The sequence below is a fragment of the Corvus brachyrhynchos genome, unplaced genomic scaffold (assembly GCF_000691975.1).
Source record: "Corvus brachyrhynchos isolate BGI_N302 unplaced genomic scaffold, ASM69197v1 scaffold452, whole genome shotgun sequence".
NCBI classification, from domain to species: domain Eukaryota; kingdom Metazoa; phylum Chordata; class Aves; order Passeriformes; family Corvidae; genus Corvus; species Corvus brachyrhynchos.
The window spans coordinates 1730639-1752649 of NW_008236764.1; the positions used below are offsets into that span (position 1 = coordinate 1730639).

At 41.7% G+C, this 22011-nt stretch overlaps 1 protein-coding gene across 1 annotated transcript in view; it reads right to left on the bottom strand.

Annotated features, from left to right (window-relative positions):
* GYPC (glycophorin C (Gerbich blood group)) overlaps positions 1-11070 on the bottom strand; it is a 28531-nt gene extending 17461 nt beyond the window's left edge. Inside the window, exon 1 of the mRNA XM_008644839.2 lies at positions 10850-11070. Coding sequence (XP_008643061.1) covers positions 10850-10883 — 34 coding nt within the window. The 5' untranslated portion in view covers positions 10884-11070. The remainder of the gene's footprint in view (positions 1-10849) is intronic.
* Positions 11071-22011: the final 10941 nt, after the last annotated feature.

A 22011-nucleotide genomic window follows, 5' to 3' on the forward strand; every position in this document is an offset into this window, starting at 1 on the left:
TATGCCCCTCTCTTCCAGAATAAATCACAGATACAAACTTTAAATACAGAACATGTGCTTTTCCCCCTCCCACATCTCCCCCCAATGACTGCTGCAGTTTCATATCTGACAAAAATAGCCATCCAGACCTCCGAAGGGAGGAGCTTGTATTTCTCCCTCTGGCCATCTCCAGCAGCTGCCAGCTCTGCAAGGCCCTGGGGCTGCACCACAATTGAGAGGGGGGAAGATTCACCCAGAGATTTAGTACTCAGATCACTTAAAAACAGCAGAGTGGCAGCAGCAACGTGGAAGTTTTACGGTCCCATCTGCTCTGCTACTGGACTCTGGAGAAAACAGGACACAGGATATGCTTCCTGTCTGGGGAAGGCTTGTAGCAGCCTGGAAAAGAAGGCATGACCTTTTCCTTAAAGGAAATGCATGTCGTGGAGAGGAATAGGGACGAAAAGTCCAGGCTGCATTTTTTTCTTTAAAACAGTGTCATTCAGCTGTACCTCGTCTTGCTTTCTCCCCTGTGTTTAAAGCTGATCTTTACTTATTTAGCAAAGTCACATTTTAAAGAGTTTCATCCCTCTCTGCCACCCCATTGTTGCTCCAGTCAGTCACAAATCTTCTGACACAAGTCAGAGGCGCTGAAATGAAAGGTTTCATTCATTGCAAGCAAAGGAAGCCAGAGGAGGTACCTCAAGAGAAGAAGGGCTCAGCTTATGCTCTGTTTCCAGCTCACAAATGGTTATGTCCCCAGGATGTAGAGATTAAGCATATCACACAGACCATGGGAGGAGGAAGAAGAGTCTTTGTCTGAGATTCACAGATTTTAATGGATTCCAGAAGGGGAAATCTTTTACCCCAGGAGCAAAAGCAAAGTTCAGAGAAATGTAAAAGCATTTATCTCCCCAGTTACGTTCCTGCCTGCCAAAAGCAGGAGGGGTGATTTACTCCTCCTTGGTACAAAGAGTCCCTTATGGATCATTAATCCACAGGGAGAATGAGCTCAGGAGCCTTCTTTAGGAGCATACAGGATCAGTTTATCTTTATTTGCTTCCCACTACCCCCTGTTTTCAATAGTGTTTCCTACAAGAGTTCTAGTTACCATTGATAAATCACTTTGCCTTCATTAAAATCTGTGCTGATAGTAGATGAGGCTGCTGTGAACTAAACCAAGGCATTTGAAGCAGAGCAGTATTAAAAACTTATGGTCTGAAATCAGCAAATTCTGATACAAAGTCCAATAAAATCAATATGAGCAATCTCAAGTTCCAGGGTACAAGGACCTCAACAACACTGATTTCAGCACTGTAATGGCAGCTTGCAGTAAGGAAGGCATTTCCCAAGAAAATGCAGAAACGGGAAGGACACAGAAATGGTTGACTATTTGTTTACAGGCCAGGACCTCAGGTGATCTCAGGTGATGAAGCCTTCTGTTTACAGCTACAGCTGTACAGAAAACATGTACCAAAACTTATGGTAGGAAAGGGGTTGGATCTGGCGGGCACCCTTTTTTGATATTTTCTCATTTCTTTAGGAGTAATAAAAAGAAAAGTAGTCTCATTTTGTCTCACTTTGGCTCTGTGAAAGCATCTGAAAATATTTCTATAATGTCTCAGTTGCTAAGTGAGGAACATTATAGACTGTGTCTCTCTCTATATATTCACAATACACAGACATTCACAATATGCCACTGCTCTATGGTGGATGGCATTTTATACTCTTTACCTCTGCAAAAAAGAAGTGCAGCAGAGAATTATGTTTCTGTATTCAAATCTCCCAAGAAGCACTCACTCCACGCTCAGATTTGCCAGGTTCCACATAAGTCTGGTAAATCCACATCCTTATTACTGTAAATGACTTACAAGATCAAAAATGTGGCTGAAAGGGAAAACCCAAAGCTGGCTGGTGTCCTTGGGTTTTATGCTCTCCTGTGTGTCTGCATGTGCACACAGCATCCTTTGTTTTGGCTTTTTGTCACACAGTTAGGCTTTGACAAATTGTAAAGTATTAAGATTATAACAATCATGTTTACATGTATTACCACCTGCTACTCCATTTCTTCCATGGTGCTTAAATGTTCAGGCATGTGGCTTTGAAACACTGTACCTTTAATGCACTTAAAAACTCTGCTGGGTTTCCAGCTTGCTTTGATCTCCACAGTCCAGAGACTATCTCAGAGAATACAAAAAAATGTGTTTAGGGGAAAAATATTTTCAAGGAGAAACCCCTAAATCCTTTCAGCTTGATATGCATTACCAGTTGATGTCATACTGAAGGTTGTTTTTTGAATTATATCTTCATACTTCAGGAGGCTGAAATCTCTGTCCAGAATCAGCAACTTGGTGAGGTAGCTTGAGAAGACAGATGTTGTCAGTGCCACATGAGCACCAAAGTGTCAAATAATTATTTGGTGATTTTTGTTTAGAAAGGAGATAGAAGGAGAGATCATTCTGTCCTGATAAATTTACAGACTAAACAAAATAAAAAGGATACACTTTTGCAATGAAGACTGTATTTTGTCAAGAGGAAATGGAAAGGATGTGAAAGGAAAGCTTGCTATTAACCATAAGTAGGAAGGAGACATTAATTGGAGACCTGGAAACAGAGGAAAGACTTAGATAACCAAGGCTTTGAAAAAAAACCAGCTTCTTTTGAGGGCTGAACAACACCATCTTTTCCATCTCTCGCCATGCCAAGTTAGCATGCATCACTACCCTTGTGGTAATGGCTTGGATTTGAAGTAAGTTCAAATTGTCCCCTGTACAGCAAGTAGAAATCAGATCTGGGTTCTTGGGTCAGGATGTGGGATGGTTAACTTGAGGAAAGGTGTTTCGAGGAACCAGATCCATTCAGTTATAAAAAAGGTGAGATAGAAGGGTATTTTTCATTTTTTGAGGATGTTCATGGGTCCAGTCACACTAACCATTGCTTGAGCTCTAGGTATGAGGAGTAGACAGCTCTAAGTGGGAGATGGTAACGTGCCAAAGGCACAGCAAGGTTTCAAAAGAATTTGTTTCTTCACATTAGGGGTACACAGCCTTCACGAGAAGGACCTACCAAGCACCCTTTGAATCATATAATCATAGAATGGGTTGGGTTGGAAGGGACCTTAAAGATCATCTGTTTCAAACCACACCCCCATGGTCAGTGGCATCTTCCACTAGACCATGTTGCTCAAAGCCCCAGCCAACCTGGCCTTCTTCTCCCTGACCTGGTGGTGTTCTTCTTGGCCTTGGTGATGTTAGCAGAAGCTGTTCACTCTTCTTCATGACTGGAGCAGGGATAGGATGAGTGACAGGAAAAGTGACAGAGTGTTCAGAGCACACTGAGTGGTTTTGTAGAAAACCCCTTTTTCCCCAAAGCAAAGGGGAAGCTGAAAAGGGGTTCCCAACTGGAGATTTGGTTCCTGGTGTACTCAGCACTTTATTCAGGGTTTTCTGTAGAGAGAGATACAGCCTCATCCTGTGTATAGCCCCTATTTGCACCAAGGGCTTAACTGCCCTTAGTAACTGGTAGCATAGGCTTCTCTAAACTAAAAAAAAAATTTCTCTATGAGTTCATTAAGGCAAAACTGGATTTTTGTGCAACAGAGTCCAAAACTCAAAGGCCATTGACGTAATTATGGAAATTCAAAAGAGACAGACAATAATCATCTCTCCCGGTCGTGTGATCCAGAATGTAAAAAGCATGTCCCAGTTGTAAATAAAAATTGCTATGTGATGAGAGGAAAGATCTGGAGAGGGGAGGTGTTGTTTCATAGCAAGCTGTGAAGATGAGAGAGCAAAGAGAAATCAATGGAGAAGAGGGGGAGAGAGTGGAAGAGGGGGCAAGTCCCAGAGGAAACAAAGCCTCAGCCCAGATGGTGACAGGGAAAGATCTATGTCTTCCTGTCCTGTTCTTTTCTTCCTTCCCACTGGCAGAACTGTGGAAGGTCCTTGAAAGAAGTGGGGAAATGGCATTTATCAGCTGGGACCTGTGTCTTTTGTATGTTCAGATATGACCATTTACTTGTGGGCTGAGAACAGGACAGACAGGTGGGATTAGGAGGTGCAGAGGATATCTCAACTAGACAACATGAGAGAGCAGGTGTGAGAGAGGCCACAGATACATCAAGGATTTAATTTCCTGCTTGCTTTGTTGGATGGGACTGGAACTGTGCTCATTACACTTGAATGAACCATTGATAGTTAGAAGAACAATCTCAGCTAGCTCATGAGTGCTGGTTATAGAAGTTTCAGGAAATAAAAGACTGGACTGTTTCATAATAAACTGGTAAATTTCTAGCCCTAATATATGCTATGAAAATCTTGAAAGCAGAATTCAACAATATATCCTAGAAGACAGAAATAAAATATAAAAATCCAGCATGTCATTTTAAACATCAGGATTTTTGAATATGTACACAAGTTTCCTGAACTCTTGGATTACTACATTTTTATGGTAACTCTTCACAATCCACTAGGAATATTTTTTCCCTCTATTAATTCATACATGTAACTCTTCAATCACTTGTGTTTTGTGATTTAACACTTTGTGTTAAGTGATTCGTGGGCTATTTGTTTTACTTAAGGATTATTTGGTTTATCTAAAGTCAGCCATCAAGACCCACTTTTTCATTCCTTCTTAAGTGACTGAAATTTTTGAAACATCCAATTAGTAGACAAGAAGCATCTTGCTTTTGTGTTAGTGAGAACACTTTTCAAAGGAAATGAGCTGAAGAGCAGAGAAGAAGTTTGCCTACCAAAAAAAAAGTTAAACTGGAATAACAATTCTGTAAAATCCATTCCAGTATAAATGAATCTTCTCAACTGTTTGAGTGGGACACAGAATTACATAATATGAGTGTTTCCAAAGGGGTTTAGTTTTTTTTAAAGAATAATTTCAGTATGAATATACTAATCTTATCAGTGTTTCTAGAAAACTGTCCTAAAGATGCAGCTACCAAATTCTCCCAGCACAGATGAGCTAGAAGAGGGATATAAATCTGAACAAATAAAGCCATAAAAGTAGTGGAAAGGGTGGTGTGTATAAATATGTGTGTCCTTGTATATGTATGCATACAGATATCTGGTATATTGTATACACATACACTTTGGGTGTGCATATGTGTGTGTACAGACAGAATTCAAACTTGTTTTCTAGGTTTGGTGTTACTGAAAGAGTCTCTGCTTGCAACTCTAAACACCTACACATATGTAAGGATTTGATGTCTGATTCTGCATGGCTGTGACCTTGTCACATATGTTCTTTATGGTGTGGACTGCCTCATAAAACTAGATACTTTAAACATGCAGTCCCCAGTAAAATAGGCATTTATCACTCACAATAACAAAGAACTGTCTCAGGGTGTGTTCAAAAACCCCCCTGCAACTTACTGATAAAAAGCTTAACTCTGTTTCAGGGCTTATCTGAAGAAGAAAGAGGTAGAGACCCTCATGAAGTAACCGACTTTTTTTCCCCTCTTAAGATGAAAAAGGGAGGCAGAGGAAAGGAAAAAAAGCCACTTTAAAACTCCAATGCAGCAGAACAAGTTTAACCCATTGAGATTTTAAGTGAAGTTTTCTGCTTCATCAGGAAGAACCCTGTGGTGAAACATATGTCAGAAGAGAAGAAGATATGAGAAACTGGCTTCCTTTGCATATGAGATGATTAATTAAGAGGAAAATCACTTAGCCAGCTGTCTCATTGGTGAAACTACACGTGCAAGGTACATCTGCAATAAGGGAACAGCATATCACAGGCAATGTGTTTGATTTCCATGCTAACATAGCAGAGATAGGAATCTGGTGTGAATTAGATCATGCTGACTCTTGGAGAAACAAAGGAGTCCAGACCTTATTTCAGCTACAAATTATGAGCTGCATGTCTGTTGTTATAGCATTGCAGTATCGTTACTTGCTGCAGTTGAGTTATCAGTTACAAATAAATTACCCAGAGAAGAGAGGCCTTTCCTCCATTCGTGTCCATAAATTGTTGGCAAACCAGACCTGATTTCTCCAAGTGACACTTTTCTCCATTCTCCAAGTAGTTTTTCAGAATGCTTAGCAGCTGGTGAATCTTTCATTGACTCATTGCTGGGGTAATGCTGTCAAATACATCTGATTTAGGAAATTAAGTAAGTAAAACACAATTGTCTACTGCCCCAATACTTGCCCTCCTAAGGTGTTCTTACATTTTTGTCACTGTGGCATCTGGGTTTTTCATGCATTTTCTATCACAACTTGTATGAGAAACAAAAAATTGTAAACAAAGTTCCTACTTAAGCCAAATGCTGTTTTCAAAAGTTTTCTGGTCTTTCTGTGGGAAACAAACAGGGCAGTTGCTAAATGTCTTCTGAGCTATGTTTTTTTTCCCTGAGCATGCATTAAAAAATTAGGGAGTGGGAAGCAAAGAGCTGTTGCCCCAGTGGATCTACTGGAATCAAACCAACTCCTACCTCCCCAGCTTTTCCCAGCTAAAAGCGGACTCCCCAGCAGTGTCTATGGAGAGCAGTCATTTCTCTCCCACCTGTAATCTCTCCTTTTCACCAGCCTTTTGAAGAAGAGGTGACTGTACAGCACCTAGCACAATCAGATCCCTCTGTTGGCGTGAATTTCTCTATGCTATAGGAATACTAATCCCTCCCTGACAATAGAGACAGGCACTGCACAGAGCACACACACAAACAGACATTCATTAGAGAATGCAGTCCTGGAAGCCTGTTTCACAAAAGACTTTGCTGATTGGACTCAGTCATTTGAGCAGTGATGGCTACAGGGTATATTACACAAGAGCCTAGAAAGAAAGGTGCAGCAGTATCAGCAATGAGATGCAGACACTGCATAATTCTGTAATATTAACAGGCTTAAGCACACAACTAGCCATAACCTGGATCTTTAACATCTACTGTGTAATTTTTTTTTTTTTAAATGATGCCCAGCAATGCTGAAAATTGAGTATTTTAAACCAGCAGACTCCTATTTGGGTCGACATCCTCCCTATTCTCTCCAGTTCAGTGGTTTGCCAACATTACTGCTGTTAATTACTGAAATTTCAGGTGCATTCTGAGCCTTTCAATTCCCAGGCTTTCACATAAATATGTCAGATGGTGAGGGTGTCAGGATAGCCCTGGGGTATAAAGCCAAATTTTCCAATTCATATGCACAGTGGTGGGAAACAAACATACAAGCAGAGACTTTCAATTTACATAAATGCTTGTGGGATATGTTTTGAGATTTCTGTGCTAAAAATGAGAGGTTATTATAATCTGTAGGTTTCCTTGTGTATAAATGCTCACAGGTTTACCAGTGAAGACCAGATTTTCATAATCAATACCTCTGTTTTAGTTTATCACTCACTGTCACAGGCAAGCACTTCTGTTGATTAAGGGCAATGAAATCACATATATTGCCAAGGTGTGAATAATATAATTAAAAGCCTACAGGGTTCATTCAAGACTTTTCCCAGGTCATGTGTGAAAGGCAAGTGGTATTGCTCCAGGAACATGTAAAGGACCAGTTTGCAGCACCGAAATATATCTCATCATGAGTTAAGATGGGGCAAGGCTGTTCTCAGAACCACACTCCCCATTCACAACTATAAGTCACTCTGCCCTTGTCTGAGGCCACCTTTGCAAGGTCTCAGCCTCTCTGGGGGACAGCCCACCCACACATGACTCATTTTGCCAGAAGCTGTAGGTTTCATTGGGGCAGGTGGAGAAGCTTAGCCTGATGGAGCTGAGACCTCCTGCTTGTAAAACAGAGGCAGCACCAGACGGCTCCCCTGAGCAGGGCAGTGCCTGGGTTACTGCTGGAGGACAGCTGGCAATGCAGACGGAGTGCACACAGCTCAGAAGGCTGGCTTTACTTCACACTGTTCCTCACCCTCTTCCTCCCTCTGCAGCTGGGGCATGGCCTGAGGATCAGCCTTACTTCTTGGTTTGTTTTTGGGCCAAGTCTTCTTCACTGAACACATCACACTGCTTCCCTATCCACCCAGGAGGACCTTGTTTGTTGATGGGTGATGAGGAAGAGAAGCGTCCACAAACTGCTCTCCTTAACCACTAACTCCTTTGACAGCTGGCATTTGAAGTATAAGAGGCCCCAGACAAACATTCCCAGCCTGCTGGGTACAGATTAAATCCTGTCAATTGCAGAGCACCTTCTCCAAGGTGATGGACACGTTTCACCCATAAAGATGGTTTTGCATGGATCACTGCCTCCCCAGGCTGAACCTTTGACCTGGTGACGTTTATTGTCCTAGTCCTTCACCTCATTTGAGCTGTCCCGCTGCCTCAAAATAGGGTCACTGCTGTCTAAAAGGAAGAGGGCAAACGCTGCCAGCTGAATTGAGATTGCCAGACCTGTGGAGTTCCTCAGGTTTCATAGTAAGTCAGGCAGCTACTGCTTGTACAATCTGAGCAGGAAGCAAATGCATCCCAGAGTTACTGTCTCCCTGGCTTCTGTTATGTGTACAGAGAGCCTACCCAGATATCTGGTGGATATCTGAGCTGGGCATGGGAAGTGCCCAAGGTGAGACAGTGGGGCATCCCCATATGGAGGCAGAATACATTTACAGTGTTCACAGAGTTGAATACTTAAAATCTGAAACAGTAGTCCGGTCCCCACTGGATTGACAGGATCATACTGCATTTATAGAATGAATAAAAATTTCTTATCAGCTGTGCGTGAATACAAGGAGATAAGCAAAGAACATGAGCAATAGGTAACTTAACACTGTTCAGTCAGTTGGCAGCTGCTCTGTGGGCTCACCTGCAAGTATTCAGCAAAGAATTAATATGTTCAGTAAAGTCAGAAGTATTTGATGATTTTTTTATGCATTTTCACACCCATCTCAAAGATTTTCACTGTGGCTATGAAACAAATTTGTTTTCCCAATTATTCTGCCTCTCTGGCAAACATCTGCTGTCCATGCTGCGCAGTGCCTGTCAATACACTGAACTTTCAATTGTTTCTTGTCTTGTTTCCTGCAAAAAGAGCAGGAATTTTACTAGGCAATAAGACCCTTTTCCCAAAGACCTTCCCTCAAAACCTCAACCATTATCAATGCACCAAGTTTGCATTATACAGAAATATGGTATTATCAGACTCACCTCTAACTTTTGTTCTTAATCTATAAATTGGATCCATATAATTAAAAAAAAAAAACCAACAAAAAACCCCAACAACTAAAGAAAAGAATATATTGTAACTATTTTTCAGCCAGAATACTTCTTCTAGCTGGATTGCAAGCCATTTATTCTCACAGAGAGTCATATGATCTTAAAATAGTTCAAGTTGAGAATTCCTGTCCACATTTTGGAGAAAAACAAGAGAACCTGGTGCATCCGCCTTTTTTCATTATGAACAGACAAAAGGCCCCTTGGGGCACTAGCTCCTTATCTGGTTTTCCCCTAGGGCCTTCTGTGGGGTCTGACAACCTGGGTCTGCCAGAGAAGTGGTTTTTAATGTATTCAGGACTGTAGAGATGATCCTGCATATGTCACTTGGCCAAGCCTGTCACTAAATAAACAAGATTGGCTCTGGACCCTTGTTGGTATTTCACAATACACAAGAAGAACCTCAGTGAGTCATGACCACCCTCCCGGACACGCTTGGAGAGCAGAAATAGCAGTAATTTACTCAAGCTCTTCCAAACCCAAGCTCTCAGAATCCTGAATTAGCCTGCCTGTATCTTTCCTGTCTATAGCAGAAAACAAGCTGCAATTGAAAACAAGCTATAATATTCTGAACTGCAGAATGAAGTAGAATAAAATATAAAGGTAGCATCTAATCTTTCTTGTTGGTTAGAACTCACAAAAAGGACTAAAGAGTAACTAGAAACTGCTGGTTGAGATTACAGAGGTTCTGCTTGCTGTGTCTTTTCTGCTGGATCAGCCTGCCTCATTCAAAGCTTGGGAAACATTGTCAATGTCTGCAGCCATACAGAAAAAGTACCCTGGACTGCAGGTTGCTCCCAGCAGTGCTGTCTGTACTTTCTGCCTTCATTACTGATACCATGGTATGATAAATAATTCTGCTATTGGCAGTTTATTTATTAAAAATAAAACAAACGTACTTTCTTGAATTAAAACAGGAAAGATCACACAAAACCATACGGAAAAAATTAAAAAAGATATATTGCAGCACCAAAAACTCAAGAGTTTTTTCAGCTTATCAAATCATAATCCACCCCCTTTCCCTCTCCTTTCTTTTTAATACTGTCCCAAAATGAACACTACCATACTGCAGCTGAGCCTCTCACTTGACTGTTGACTTTCTTAAAATTTACTGAAATATGTGGAGTTATGCAAACAGAGGACTTGCCCTCCTGTACCCTCTCTTGCTGAAAAACTAATTTGCTTGTCCTTAAGCCCATGTTTCTAAATTTCCAGGAGCAGAAACACATTGTGGCTTTAAATATAGACTGCCAGTTTGTGGCTTGCGTCTCATGTTACACACAGACAGCTTGAGACTCTAAACGCAAGTTGAGCAGCACCATTACTATCTTAGAAAAGCGTCACTACGCTTTCAAAATGCTCTATAACTTCATTCCTGAAGGCGGGGGGAGGGAAAAACATTCAAATGAAGCTTTTCTAAGCTGGGGTTTAGGCGGAAATGTTACTAACTTTTCTCGGTCCTGTTCAGGAACCGGAGTTTGCAGAGCCTGCTTCAGTTCTTCACTCACACACGCGCACACACAAACACAAAGAATTAAGAAAAAAAACAGTTTCTTCACAACTTCTTTCCTTCAGGATCGGTCTCAGGCATTCCTTTTTTTCTTTTTCTCCCCCATATGAAATGCATTAGACAATCTTTTCCTTCAGCGACAGACTGAAAAACCCACTCTTACTGTAAGGGGGAGGGGGGGTAAGGGTACTCACGTGGTTGAGATGTCGCATTGTTTTGGGAACTCATAATTTACGCCTTTGAAAAATGCCTTATTTGTGTTGACAGTCTCTCTTCCCTGCTCAGAACTGACGGCGGGATTGAGCAGAACAGCTGGAAGAACCCAGGAAAATGCTCCTCTTGTTCAGGCTCTCCTTGCCTGGCTCCTGACCCCTTTACAACTGGAAAAGGAAACAGCACATGTGTCATTCTCTTTTGCCTGTGTAGCTCACATGAGCGGGGAGGGGCACCCATTTGCAGATAGCAGTAACTGTATTCAAGTTTTGCAAGTTGGATGTATTCCACCCCTTTGCTTTTATTAGCCAGCAACCAGTGGAAAGAAAATGCTCTTTTCATTCTTAGCCAAATCCAGACTCACCTATTAAATCCACTTCCCAAACCCCTATCCACTGCTGTTGATGTTATTCCTGTTAAGTGCAAAACTTGCTGCTGACTCCCTTTCCTAAAATGTCTACCATTAGTGCGTAAGATTGAAAGTAGGACTTCCAATTTTCATTGCCCAGCATCCCCCTTAACACTCACAGTCTGACTGATTCTGTCCTTTTAACAGGTGAAAATTGAGGATGACATTTACTGGGTCAGAGTAGTTATGTCAGCATATACCATGAATCTACACTGCTCAACAAGAAGGAACCTGTGGCTGCAGCACAGGCTGAGGCACAGGTAGCTCCAGTCATGGCTCTGACTCAGGCTTCCTATGGCACCTTTGACAAAACATTTAATCTCTGCCCCAGTTTGCCATTGGTAGGATAAAGATGAGACACCTGGCGTCTCCCTAGTCTTGTTATTTTTATTTTAATGTACAGGCAGGTGTTATTTATAAATAAGATGTATTTATTGGTCTGCAGAGGTGAATTTATTCATACTCCACTGCAAGTTTTTCAGCCTGATCTAGGCTGCCAGCTGCCTTGTTTATATAGCTGCCGTTTAAAGCTATCTGTTTGGCTGTCTGCATGCTGTACTGCAGTCAGTGGCATGAAGTTCTTGTAAGTGTGCATACAGAGTCTGTAGTTGACATGGACTAGGATTTCTAGGTCATACCAGAATACAAGTAATTTTAATACATATGCCTTAAACACTAAGAAGAATGGACAAAGTTTCCATTTTCCTGGTGTCTGTTCTGGAGTCAGGATGAATTAACAGCCTGCCTGTGACAGCAAAAACACAGTAACCATCAGGATGGAAGTGGAAAAAAACAGAGTAATGAAATTCAGGCTGGGACCATCCTGTTTTGCAAAATTGTCACAGGATATTTCTGTGAAATCATCTCAGTGACCTCCTACAAGAAATCAGTGCTGTGAACTTGGCTCACAGTATTTATTTAACAGCTATAGGATGGAAAGAACAGTGACTTATTTACATGCCAACGGCAAATAACAGCTTGTTTGTGAGCATGGATGCAGTAAACTACTTCAGTCAGCATTTCCACACTCTGGGCTCATGGTAGAGAGCTCTGGAACATTTAGTGATAGAGCAAAGCAAGGCACAAAACAAAGACAGTGAAATAATAGGAAAAACTCCTGACGTTGCTCCACTGGCTTCAGCTCTATAGCGTGACATTCATTTACACCCGAAAGCTTCTCTATGAAAATACTGATGGGCATGTTTTTGATTACTGCTTCTTCTGTGTAAGAAACACAATGTGCACAGGTAAAATTGGGGCTTTCTGTTCTGGGGCATGAGAATTGTTGTCGTGCAATATTTTTACATTTAAATCTTTCATCATCCTGATCAAGCACAAGTTGAGTGGGCTTTGAGCAACCTGGTCTAGTGGAAGATGTCAGGAGGGTTGTTAACTAGATGATCTTTAAGGTCATCTAACCCAAACCATTGTATGATTCTATGATCCTTTGATCCCCAAGAAATTTCAGAACTGCTGTTGAGAACTTAGCTGCTGCAGATGAACTGAAGCATGGTGGTAGTGATGCCTTTATTACATTAGAGCCAGTTGTCTGGAGCTTCTTAAGAATTCTGTGGCAAACTACTGAAAACGGCATGCATGATTTGCTCCGGGTGCTTAACCCCTCTGCATCTGTGCAACACTTCCTGCATCTGTCTGTGTTCTTATTAAAGCTACTCTCCCACCACCAAAATCACTGGAAGTTTTGCCCAAGTTTCTATAAGAGGATTCTGGCAGAACCAAACCCACATGGGGAAGTCCCCTTTAACCCCTTGTTATCTTCTTGGGACTTCTTTCTTTGCTTATTGAATAGACTGGGATTCCCAGAAATCAGAAAGCCATTTCCCAGGGCTGTTGTTTGCCCTCAAACAGGCCATTAAAGAGACCTGCCTGACCTTTTCCACTTGTCATTAATGGGAAATATGTGATGTTGATAAGGGAAGCACCATGCAGCCCAGCACGCTTCCGGAGGAGCCTGAGACTGGGCACTAAACAAAAAAGCATCCCAGCATAAGCCAACTGGTCCTGGGGGACAGGAGGCACCAAGGGAACCCAGAACAAAAGATGGGAGTGGAGCACTGGTGGGGAAAATGTGTGATTAATCATTACTTTTCAATTTGACTGAACTCTCCTAATCTTTAAACAGCAGTTGCTTCTGGCAAGAAACAAAAGCTCCCCAAAAGGGTTAAAGGGAGAAAATAACAGAAGGGTATCTGAAAGCAATTTTTGTCTAAGGACTGTGGCATTCATACAGGATTCACCACATCTGTGGGATAACACAGGTATGCTAGGAAATGTGTGTGTCAGCTCTGTGGTTTTCATCAGCCGATTACTTGATCTTGAGGCCATGGTGTTCCCATTAACCTACAGAAGAAGTATTGCTTTCCTACCCTGGTGAATACTTTTGCATCTCCAACCTTCGAAAGAATGTTTTTCTGAGTAAGGAAATGAAATTCCCTTTTTTTCTCAGTAGTGCTTTCAGATGTGACAGTGCTTTCAGGTCCAAGAGTGTTAGCTCAGAAGTGGGACCTCTTTTGCCTCTGATAGTGCAATTTATCCTACTCCTCCTAAGCACAGCTATGTAATGAATGCATGGTCAGGCCCACATGGCTGTTCTCTTTGATGCTATCTTGCTCCAAGATAAATGATATTTCACAGTCATTCAGGCTTGGCAAGCTGATACAGCATGCTGCAGCTGTTGTTCCCAACAGGAAGGGAGGGTTTGGGCTGCACTCGAAGGAAAATAAATAAATAAAACAAAGGAAAGAGGCTCTCTTCAGGAAGTTATGCCTTACAACAACAGGACATCACACTAGAAATCCCTCTCTGTGATGGATTTTCATGGCAAAACATGATGCAAAATCTGTAATCTCATCCTGTAAAAGCAGTGGCAAGATTGAAAGAGGCTGACTGGAAAGCTATCAGTAATGTTCTTCACTGCCCGCCCTGCACAGCCTGCAAACTTCAGAGAAGGTGTTTGGATCCATCATCTGGACGTTTGAGGAGAGGATGTAGCAGCAGTTGTGTCTGGCTGTGAGCTCAGCATGGGCCTCATGACAGTACTGGTGGCCACATTCAGATGAGCCAGTGATGCGTCCCACTGGGCTGCGTGCCATGGTCACCTGGCCAGCTGGTGGGAGAGGTGGTGTTGGCTTTCTCCTCTCCTTTGCTGGCTACACACTTCAGGCTGTCTTAAACATGCCAGGCTGCTGAGCTGTGTGTGGTTGGGTGGAATCCTAGGTTTTGAAGACTTTGTGCAGGTCAACACAAGCAGAGATTTAACTGCTAGGCTGAATCCTGAAGGAAGGATTCTTCATAGGAAAGCATTTGGCTCTGGATATCCCATGAAATACTATTTTCTACTGATTATCTTCCTCTCCATCTCTGTGAGGAATAATAGGTTATTTATTTGTTAACCTGTGGTGTGTTCTCCCCCCTGACTTGTTTCCTTTCTGTTTCACATTTACTTTTGTGCTGAAAGGGTGAGGAATACTGGCCATAGACGGTATGGACCATCTCAGGTCTGATGTAATGTCATGGAGAATGAAACCTTTGTGATGCAAAAGGGATCAATATAGACTTATTGCCCAGGATGGACTGTGATGCTAGTATACCTCATGTTTTATGTGATGCCTATGCAGCCTGTGACTGTAAATGCAACAAGATTGTGAAATCCTTGGACCACAGAGAAGGAATTTTCTGTCTGCATTCATAACACTGAACAAGTTCTTGACCCTCATACGAGGCCAAAAGAGAAGGGTTTACCCTGGAGATAAGAGATCAACTCTCCTTCCTACTTTGTACCCCAGGCATTTGCTTTATTTTTACCACTCCTCTGACTTCATCTTGAACCTTCAGGATATATTCCTATCCCTGGAACATGTATATCCCCTGCTTTCCCTTATTGCACAATCATTTGCAGTTAAAGGATGTAGTGTGCCTGTTTAAGGTCCCCACTTAATCTGTCAGTTTATTTGGGCCAAGCTCTTTTCCATTTGTGTCTGTGCTCAGGTGAACATCCAGTGTCACTACAATACAAATACTTCTCAAAACGTGCCATCTCTCTGTGAAAAGGAAATATAAGGAGACTCTTCATCTTCCCTGTAGCCTGGTTCTTGGCTTTCCATGAACTGTGGTTCATTTAATGACACCACGGAGGGAAGATGTGTAAGGTCAAGAGTTCAGTGGACCGTGGTGCAGAGTCTTTGTAACTCTATAGTATCATCATGTCCAAAGATCAGGCAGAATGTCTTGGAGCCACTGCCTCCTCTCCAATCTAATGTCCAACACTCTAGACCAGCCAACAGGATGTTGACATGCAGTTTGATAGTGCATATTTGGAACAGTGGTAATGTCATCTGGGTAGATGTGGAGAGGGTGAATCATACTATCAGTTCTTGCTGAGTTCAAGAAATCAGAGCAGGCTTTGGCACATGGACTTCTCATAACACAGTAACAGAATGATAAGTAAAATAAAGTGAATCATTCTGCAATTTAAAACAAAAGGAAAGACTTGCTCACAAAAAGCAGAATTAAACACTGGAAGTTATAATTCCTGGATGATCTGGTGTAGTTAGAACGTCAGTTCAACTGCAAACCTTTATTCTTCTTTACATAGATGGGACTGTGTTACTGTAGCATAATTTCAATAAGCTGTTTTTTTTAGTTGCTGCATATCAAAGAACATTGCTGCATATCAAAGAACATCCAAAGGAGGGCAACAAAGGTGGTGAAGGGCCTTGAGGGGAAGCCATGTGAGGAGTGGCTGAGGTCACTTGGTCTGTTCAGCCAGGAGAGGGTGAGACTGAGGGGGACCTCACTGCAGTTACAGCTTCCTCTTGAGGGGAAGAGGAGGGGCGGGCACTGATCTCTTCTCTGTGGTGACCACTGACAGGACCCAAGGGAATGGCCTGAAGTTCTGTCAGGGGAGGTTTAGATTGGATATTAAAGAAAGGTTCTTCACCCAGAGGGTCCTGGGCCCTGGAACAGCTCCCCATGGAAGAGGTCAGAGCACCAGCCTGACAGAGTTCAAGAAGCATTTGGACAATGCTCTCAGGCACACGGTGTGACTCTTGGAGATGGTGCTGTGCAGGGTCAGGAGTTGGACTCAATGATCCTTCCAACACAGCATACTCTGTGATTCTGTGATAACTGCAAAGTGGCCAGAAAGTCAAGAGTTCTGATGATTGTGGACCCTGCTGTGTTTTGTTACCCATGTATTAAATTTTGCTTTCATGGTTATTTAAGTGCAGATGAAAATCCTCTCAAAGGTTGCTAGTACAGCATCTGGCCTGTCCTTGTGTAACATAATGATGGGCTTGTCTCAGCCTGAGCTCTCTGGGAGATTGGATCTCCTCTACATTAGCAAGGGCTTCAGCCTCTTTCTACCCTTTTCTAGCCTGGATGCATCAGGCACAGAGGGGACATATCCAAAGCAGAGATCTTTCTAATGACAGTGTGGATGCTTCAGCCAATGAAGTAACTGGGTTACATCTAACAAAGCTTAAAATCCATTCCTGAGTCTGCTTCCCACCTTGCAGCAACACTTACCCAAACAGACACAGCAAGATTGGCTGATATTTCCTAAAATATAATAACACTGATGAATTTGCTCTTTCAGCTTGCATGTACTTTTCTCTCCAGAGAAAAAGGCATTAGTTCAAGATTACTTTCTTCTATAAGTGCAAGAGCAAAATCTTTGTGCTTCCCTTCTCTTCTGAGATACTCCAGTGCAGTTTAGTGTTTCAACCCAGTATCTGAGCACAAACCTGGCATGTGGTAAAGTCACAGTTACACTGAATGAAACTAGGGCTCCATAAGGATGTGTGTGATGACCCCAAGACCTTGTTGTTTAGCACTGCTCGTATCACTGCTTTAAAAATAACTCCTCAAAATTATTAGCCCAAGGGAGGCCTGAACTTCGTTTTTCTCATAAGTAATGTAACTTGAATTGGTTTTATTTTAAAACAACCTTAAACTTCAATAAGTTTTTCTTTCATTCTGCAACTTGTTTGAGCTATCCTGAGGATGTTTGTGTTTTCTGACTTAGGCGGCTTAGTTAAAGCAACCTTAGACTTAGGTGATTAGTTAAACAACTAGAAGATGCAGTCAGCAATCCTAATAGAATTCATTAGAATCCCAGAAATAACTTGGCACTCTGGGGGGAAGAAAGGGTTTACAAGAGATTAGAACAGACCTTGGTCCTCCCAAGGTCCCTCAGGGTGTGTTCTCCTCTGATTGCTGACAGTAACTCTTGCAAATCCTTAGGCTCTTGGAGATAATTCCCAAAGTGGCAAGTGGTTACCATATCCTGCATGCAGAGCATCAATACTTTTATGTTGATAGTATTGGTTTTGCTTTTTTTTGGTTGGTGGCTGTTTTTTGTTTGTTTTGCTTTCTTTTAAATCTTATTTTAAACAATTCCTGAAACACCATTGGTATAGGATCCAGAGAGCCCTGGGGTAAACTTAGAGCTACAGTAGAACTAATTTTTTGTTTTCTGCTTACCCCTGCTAAATGGGTGATTGTAGTTCTCTCAAATAATGAAATATTAATCTCACTGAAGCGAGGTTCCTAAGCCACTGATGATAAGTTTGTTTTACTGGTTTTATACAAGGTGTGGGAGAGAGAGAGTTCCCCAAGTGCAACTAAATGCACTGGACATGGCTGTCCTTGAAGTCCACTCTCCAGTGAGTCCAGCTGAAAATAGGATATGGTTTTAAAGCCAGCTAATCTGCTGGCCTTTTATTTGTGCTGAGTGAGTTTTTATACAAAAATGGATATAGCTGTCTGCTGCAATGGGAGTAAAAATTTAGAATGGTCTATTCTAATAATAAATTGCATGCTGATAATTTTTCTTACTGCAGTAAAGGCAATTCAGCTGTATCTGATTGGCACTACTTCAAGATTTTTGATGCTTGGCAGGAGAATATACAGCTGCAAGAAACAAAACAAAGCAAAAAAATCTCAAACTTCACATGCTGGGATGGCAACAAGCCCAACTGCAACAGCTCACTCTCACAGCGACTCAGGCACTGGGACACACAATGAATGCTTTTGCTGACGAAATTGCACAATGAGTTTTGTTTTGGTTTAATGCAGAGTCCAAATGTTTCCCTCTGGGTACAGTGTCATGGACTTCCTCAAACCCAATTTAAATGACATGTATGAATGTGGCTGAAGGTTTCAACTGTCAGTTCTGCAACACTCACACAGATCTACTTTTTATTGTCCGTGTGTTCCTGTTAGACATGGTAGGCATTAAACTGCAAGGGAAATGTGAGATGCTGGAAGACAGTGTATAGAGATTATTCCTTTCTTGAAGTGAGCTACGACCAAACTCAACTGAGATAAATATATATACTTCACTATGAAAAACGCAATGCTTTATTTGGAAATAGTTTTCTTCCTTATTAAATCAAAGAGCTGCCCAGGAAGTTATAAGCCAGAACAATAAACAAAACTACAAGGAAAATATCTGAATAAGCTAAACATATCTTTTCTCTATGAGGTAGATAAATATGAATTCTGCCTTGTGAAGTCAGGCCGAAAAAATGTTACAGGGAGAGTTCAGGAATGGAATTGGTTTATATCAGGAAGTTTTGAGAAAGAACTTAGCTCAGAAATCTTTAGGATCCCTGGATCTTGTCAGATTTTTTCAAACATTGAAATAGGAGCTGGAGTAATGCTGCGTAGCGCAGTGCTACACTGCTGATTTGTCTCTGGGAGCTCGAACTTTTATTGGGGAAGCACTGAAGAATGCCCTATGGGTACTAAGATTTAAGAAAACACAAAGTTTCCTCTTAAAATTAAGCACATGATTAGGTCTTGTTACAAGTTGAAAGCATGCTGAAAGATTGTTCTGATTACTGAAGGCTTCCTATAAATATTCATATAAGGACTCTTCCTCTACAACATCACCCAAATTAAATTTCCTAATTAGACTCTACGATGAGGCAGTCTACTGAAGAAACTTTCTAAAGATAAGGGGCTTGTGTCATTTTATGCAAATTTGATGTTTGAGATATTAGTCACATAATCTATCCTAGTCTTCTGCATACCCTGCAGAGTCAAAGGAGGAGATAGATGTTTCCAGAAGGTGATTCATTCTGTGGCTAAAATTAGGTGCAGTGGACTGCATAACATTCAATAATTCTCTCTCCCCCCCTAAGAAAAAACCAACACCCTTCTTTGCTGAGATCCAGACATAAAGGATGTTGCAGCTTTTCTATGAATATTTAAATTTCCTATTTCTATTCTGGTACTGTTTCATGCTCCTCCCAGAGGCCATTCTGCTTGTACTTAGCAAATACAAATGGGCAGATTCCCTGTCTTTACGATGGGAAAGTGCTGGTATGCTTTGGAATAGTGGGCAATCAAATCCTCATTTAGAAGTGTAACTGATTACATGCACTATGTAGCATGAATAAACACTGTGTTAATTAACACTCTCTATCAATATTCCACCATTTGGAATTTCACCTGCCACAATCTTCTGCTTTTTTCATTTTTTAACTTCAAAAACTAATTCTCAAATGTCCTCTGAAATGTCCAGCTGTGGTGGGTTAGCCCTAGATCCACCCCAGGTGCTCAGCCAACCTGATCCAGCCCTCCCCTCCTCAGCTGGACAGGGGAGAGAAAATATAACGAAAGATTTGAGGGTCAGGTAAGGGCAGGGAGGGATCACTCATCAGTTACTGTCACAGCCAAAACAGACCTGGCTTAGGAAAAAAGAATTAATTTCTTGCCAAACAAATGAGAGTAGGATAATAAGAAAGAAACCCAAATCTTAAAACATCTCCTACCCACACCTGCCTTCTTCCCAGGGCACAGCTTCGCTTCTGATTTTCCCTCCCTTTTCCCCACCAGTGGCGCAGGGGGACAGGGGATGGTGGTAGGGGTCAGTCCATCACATGCTGTCTCTGCTGCTCCTTTTTCCTCAGGGGGAGGGGTCTTCACACCCTTCCTCTGCTCCAGTGTGGGGTCAGAGGAGAAGCTGCAGGAGCTGGGCCTGTCTAGTCTGGAGAAGAGACTGAGAGAGGATCTCATCATATCTCATCTCATATAAATATCTCAAAATTGGGTGTCAAGAGAATGGTGCCAGACTCTTTTCAGTGGTGACCAGTGACAGGATGAGGAGCAATGGCCATGGTCTCAAACACAAGAAGTTCCACCTTGACACGAGGAAGAACTTCCTGACACTGAGGGTGGCAGAGTGCTGGCACAGGCTGCCCAGGGAGGTTGTGACGCCTCCCTCTCTGGAGACATTCAAAATCCACCCGGATGAGGTGCTCTAGGTGACCCTGCCTCGGCAGGGGGGTTGGACTGGATGATCTCCAGAGGTTCCTTCCAACCCCAGCTATTCTGTGATTCTCTGATTATGTGTTTCTAGCAATTCTCTGTACTCTGCCAGCGAGCTGATATTGCAAAATTGCCATTTTCTGGCAGACACCTATTATTTGGATTCCTTAGAGGAACAGAACATCATCTAAAATGTACTGCCAGAAAAGGTTGAAAATGCTGAGTTTTTTGATCACTGGTGAAAAGAAGATTTAAAAACATCTTGCACTGCAAATATTATCTATAAAGAGAAATACACCTACAATATTAAGCTATAAAGGGCTTTTCTCCATTTAGAAGTCACATTAGTTTGACATATAGAAAATAAAAAATTTATGTCAGTATAAAAATTATATCAACATGGTCTGTCTCCTTGTAAAATATACACAAGCACAATGAGAATTAAGTTCATGTCTACTTTACCATTAACTCATGTCTTTGCTACAGATAGATATTGATAACTCTTAGCTGAGAAGTCAACCTTCCACTGGGGTCATGGCGTAGTGCTGCGGTTAGCACTCGTTCCTCTTTGATTTTTCCACTATCAGGCATCTGTTTTGAATAGTGCATTAATCATTGTGAAGGCAGAATGTTTGCTATACAGGATTTCCTTGGATTCACATTTAGTGTTTCCCTGAGCTCCACTGTTTCCATGTGGGAACCCACTGAGTGTGAGAGGATCTGATCACCCCATGGAGAAACAGAGGTTACCTGTTGAAGGAGAGCATGGGAATACGTCTCTGAGGCTTGCTAACTTGCCTTTGGTGTCATTTAATTTTCCTCTGTTGACTGTACAAGGACTTCAGCTCCCTTTCGTATACTGGCTGAAATTCCTGGGTAGGCCATTTGACTCCTTGAAACTAAATATGTCTTTTCACTTCTACAAAAACTTCTCATCACCTGTAGTTCTTTGTAAAAAGTCTGCAACGAACAACTCGTGGCTGACCTCATCTATTCTGGAAACTGGTGGTTTGAGCTAACTTCTGTGGTCCTGTCTACATTTGAAGAACAAGAAGCAGCAGCATGGAAGAGCTTTCTCTTCTCCATCTTTAAAGCATGGAAGATAAATATCTTAAAGTATATTAGGTTCATGATTCATACAAGGCCAAGGCCTTGCTGCAGAAATACCTCTATCTAGCTTACCAGAAGCAAGATCAAGGAGCAAGATGTTTATTGTTCACAAGGATCTCAATGGGAAGCAAAAATCAGGTACTAAAAGAGGTTTTGGATCTCGTAAATTTTAATGAATGTTAACAATTGTGCAATTACTCTGTAACAATGCAAGTGATAAAAAAGAGACAATTTTTTGGCGCTCAAAATTTGGAAGAAAGTGCTGAGAAAAAGGATGAATTTTTCTATTTCTTGAAATCTTACAGACACCTTCCTGAAAGATTTATG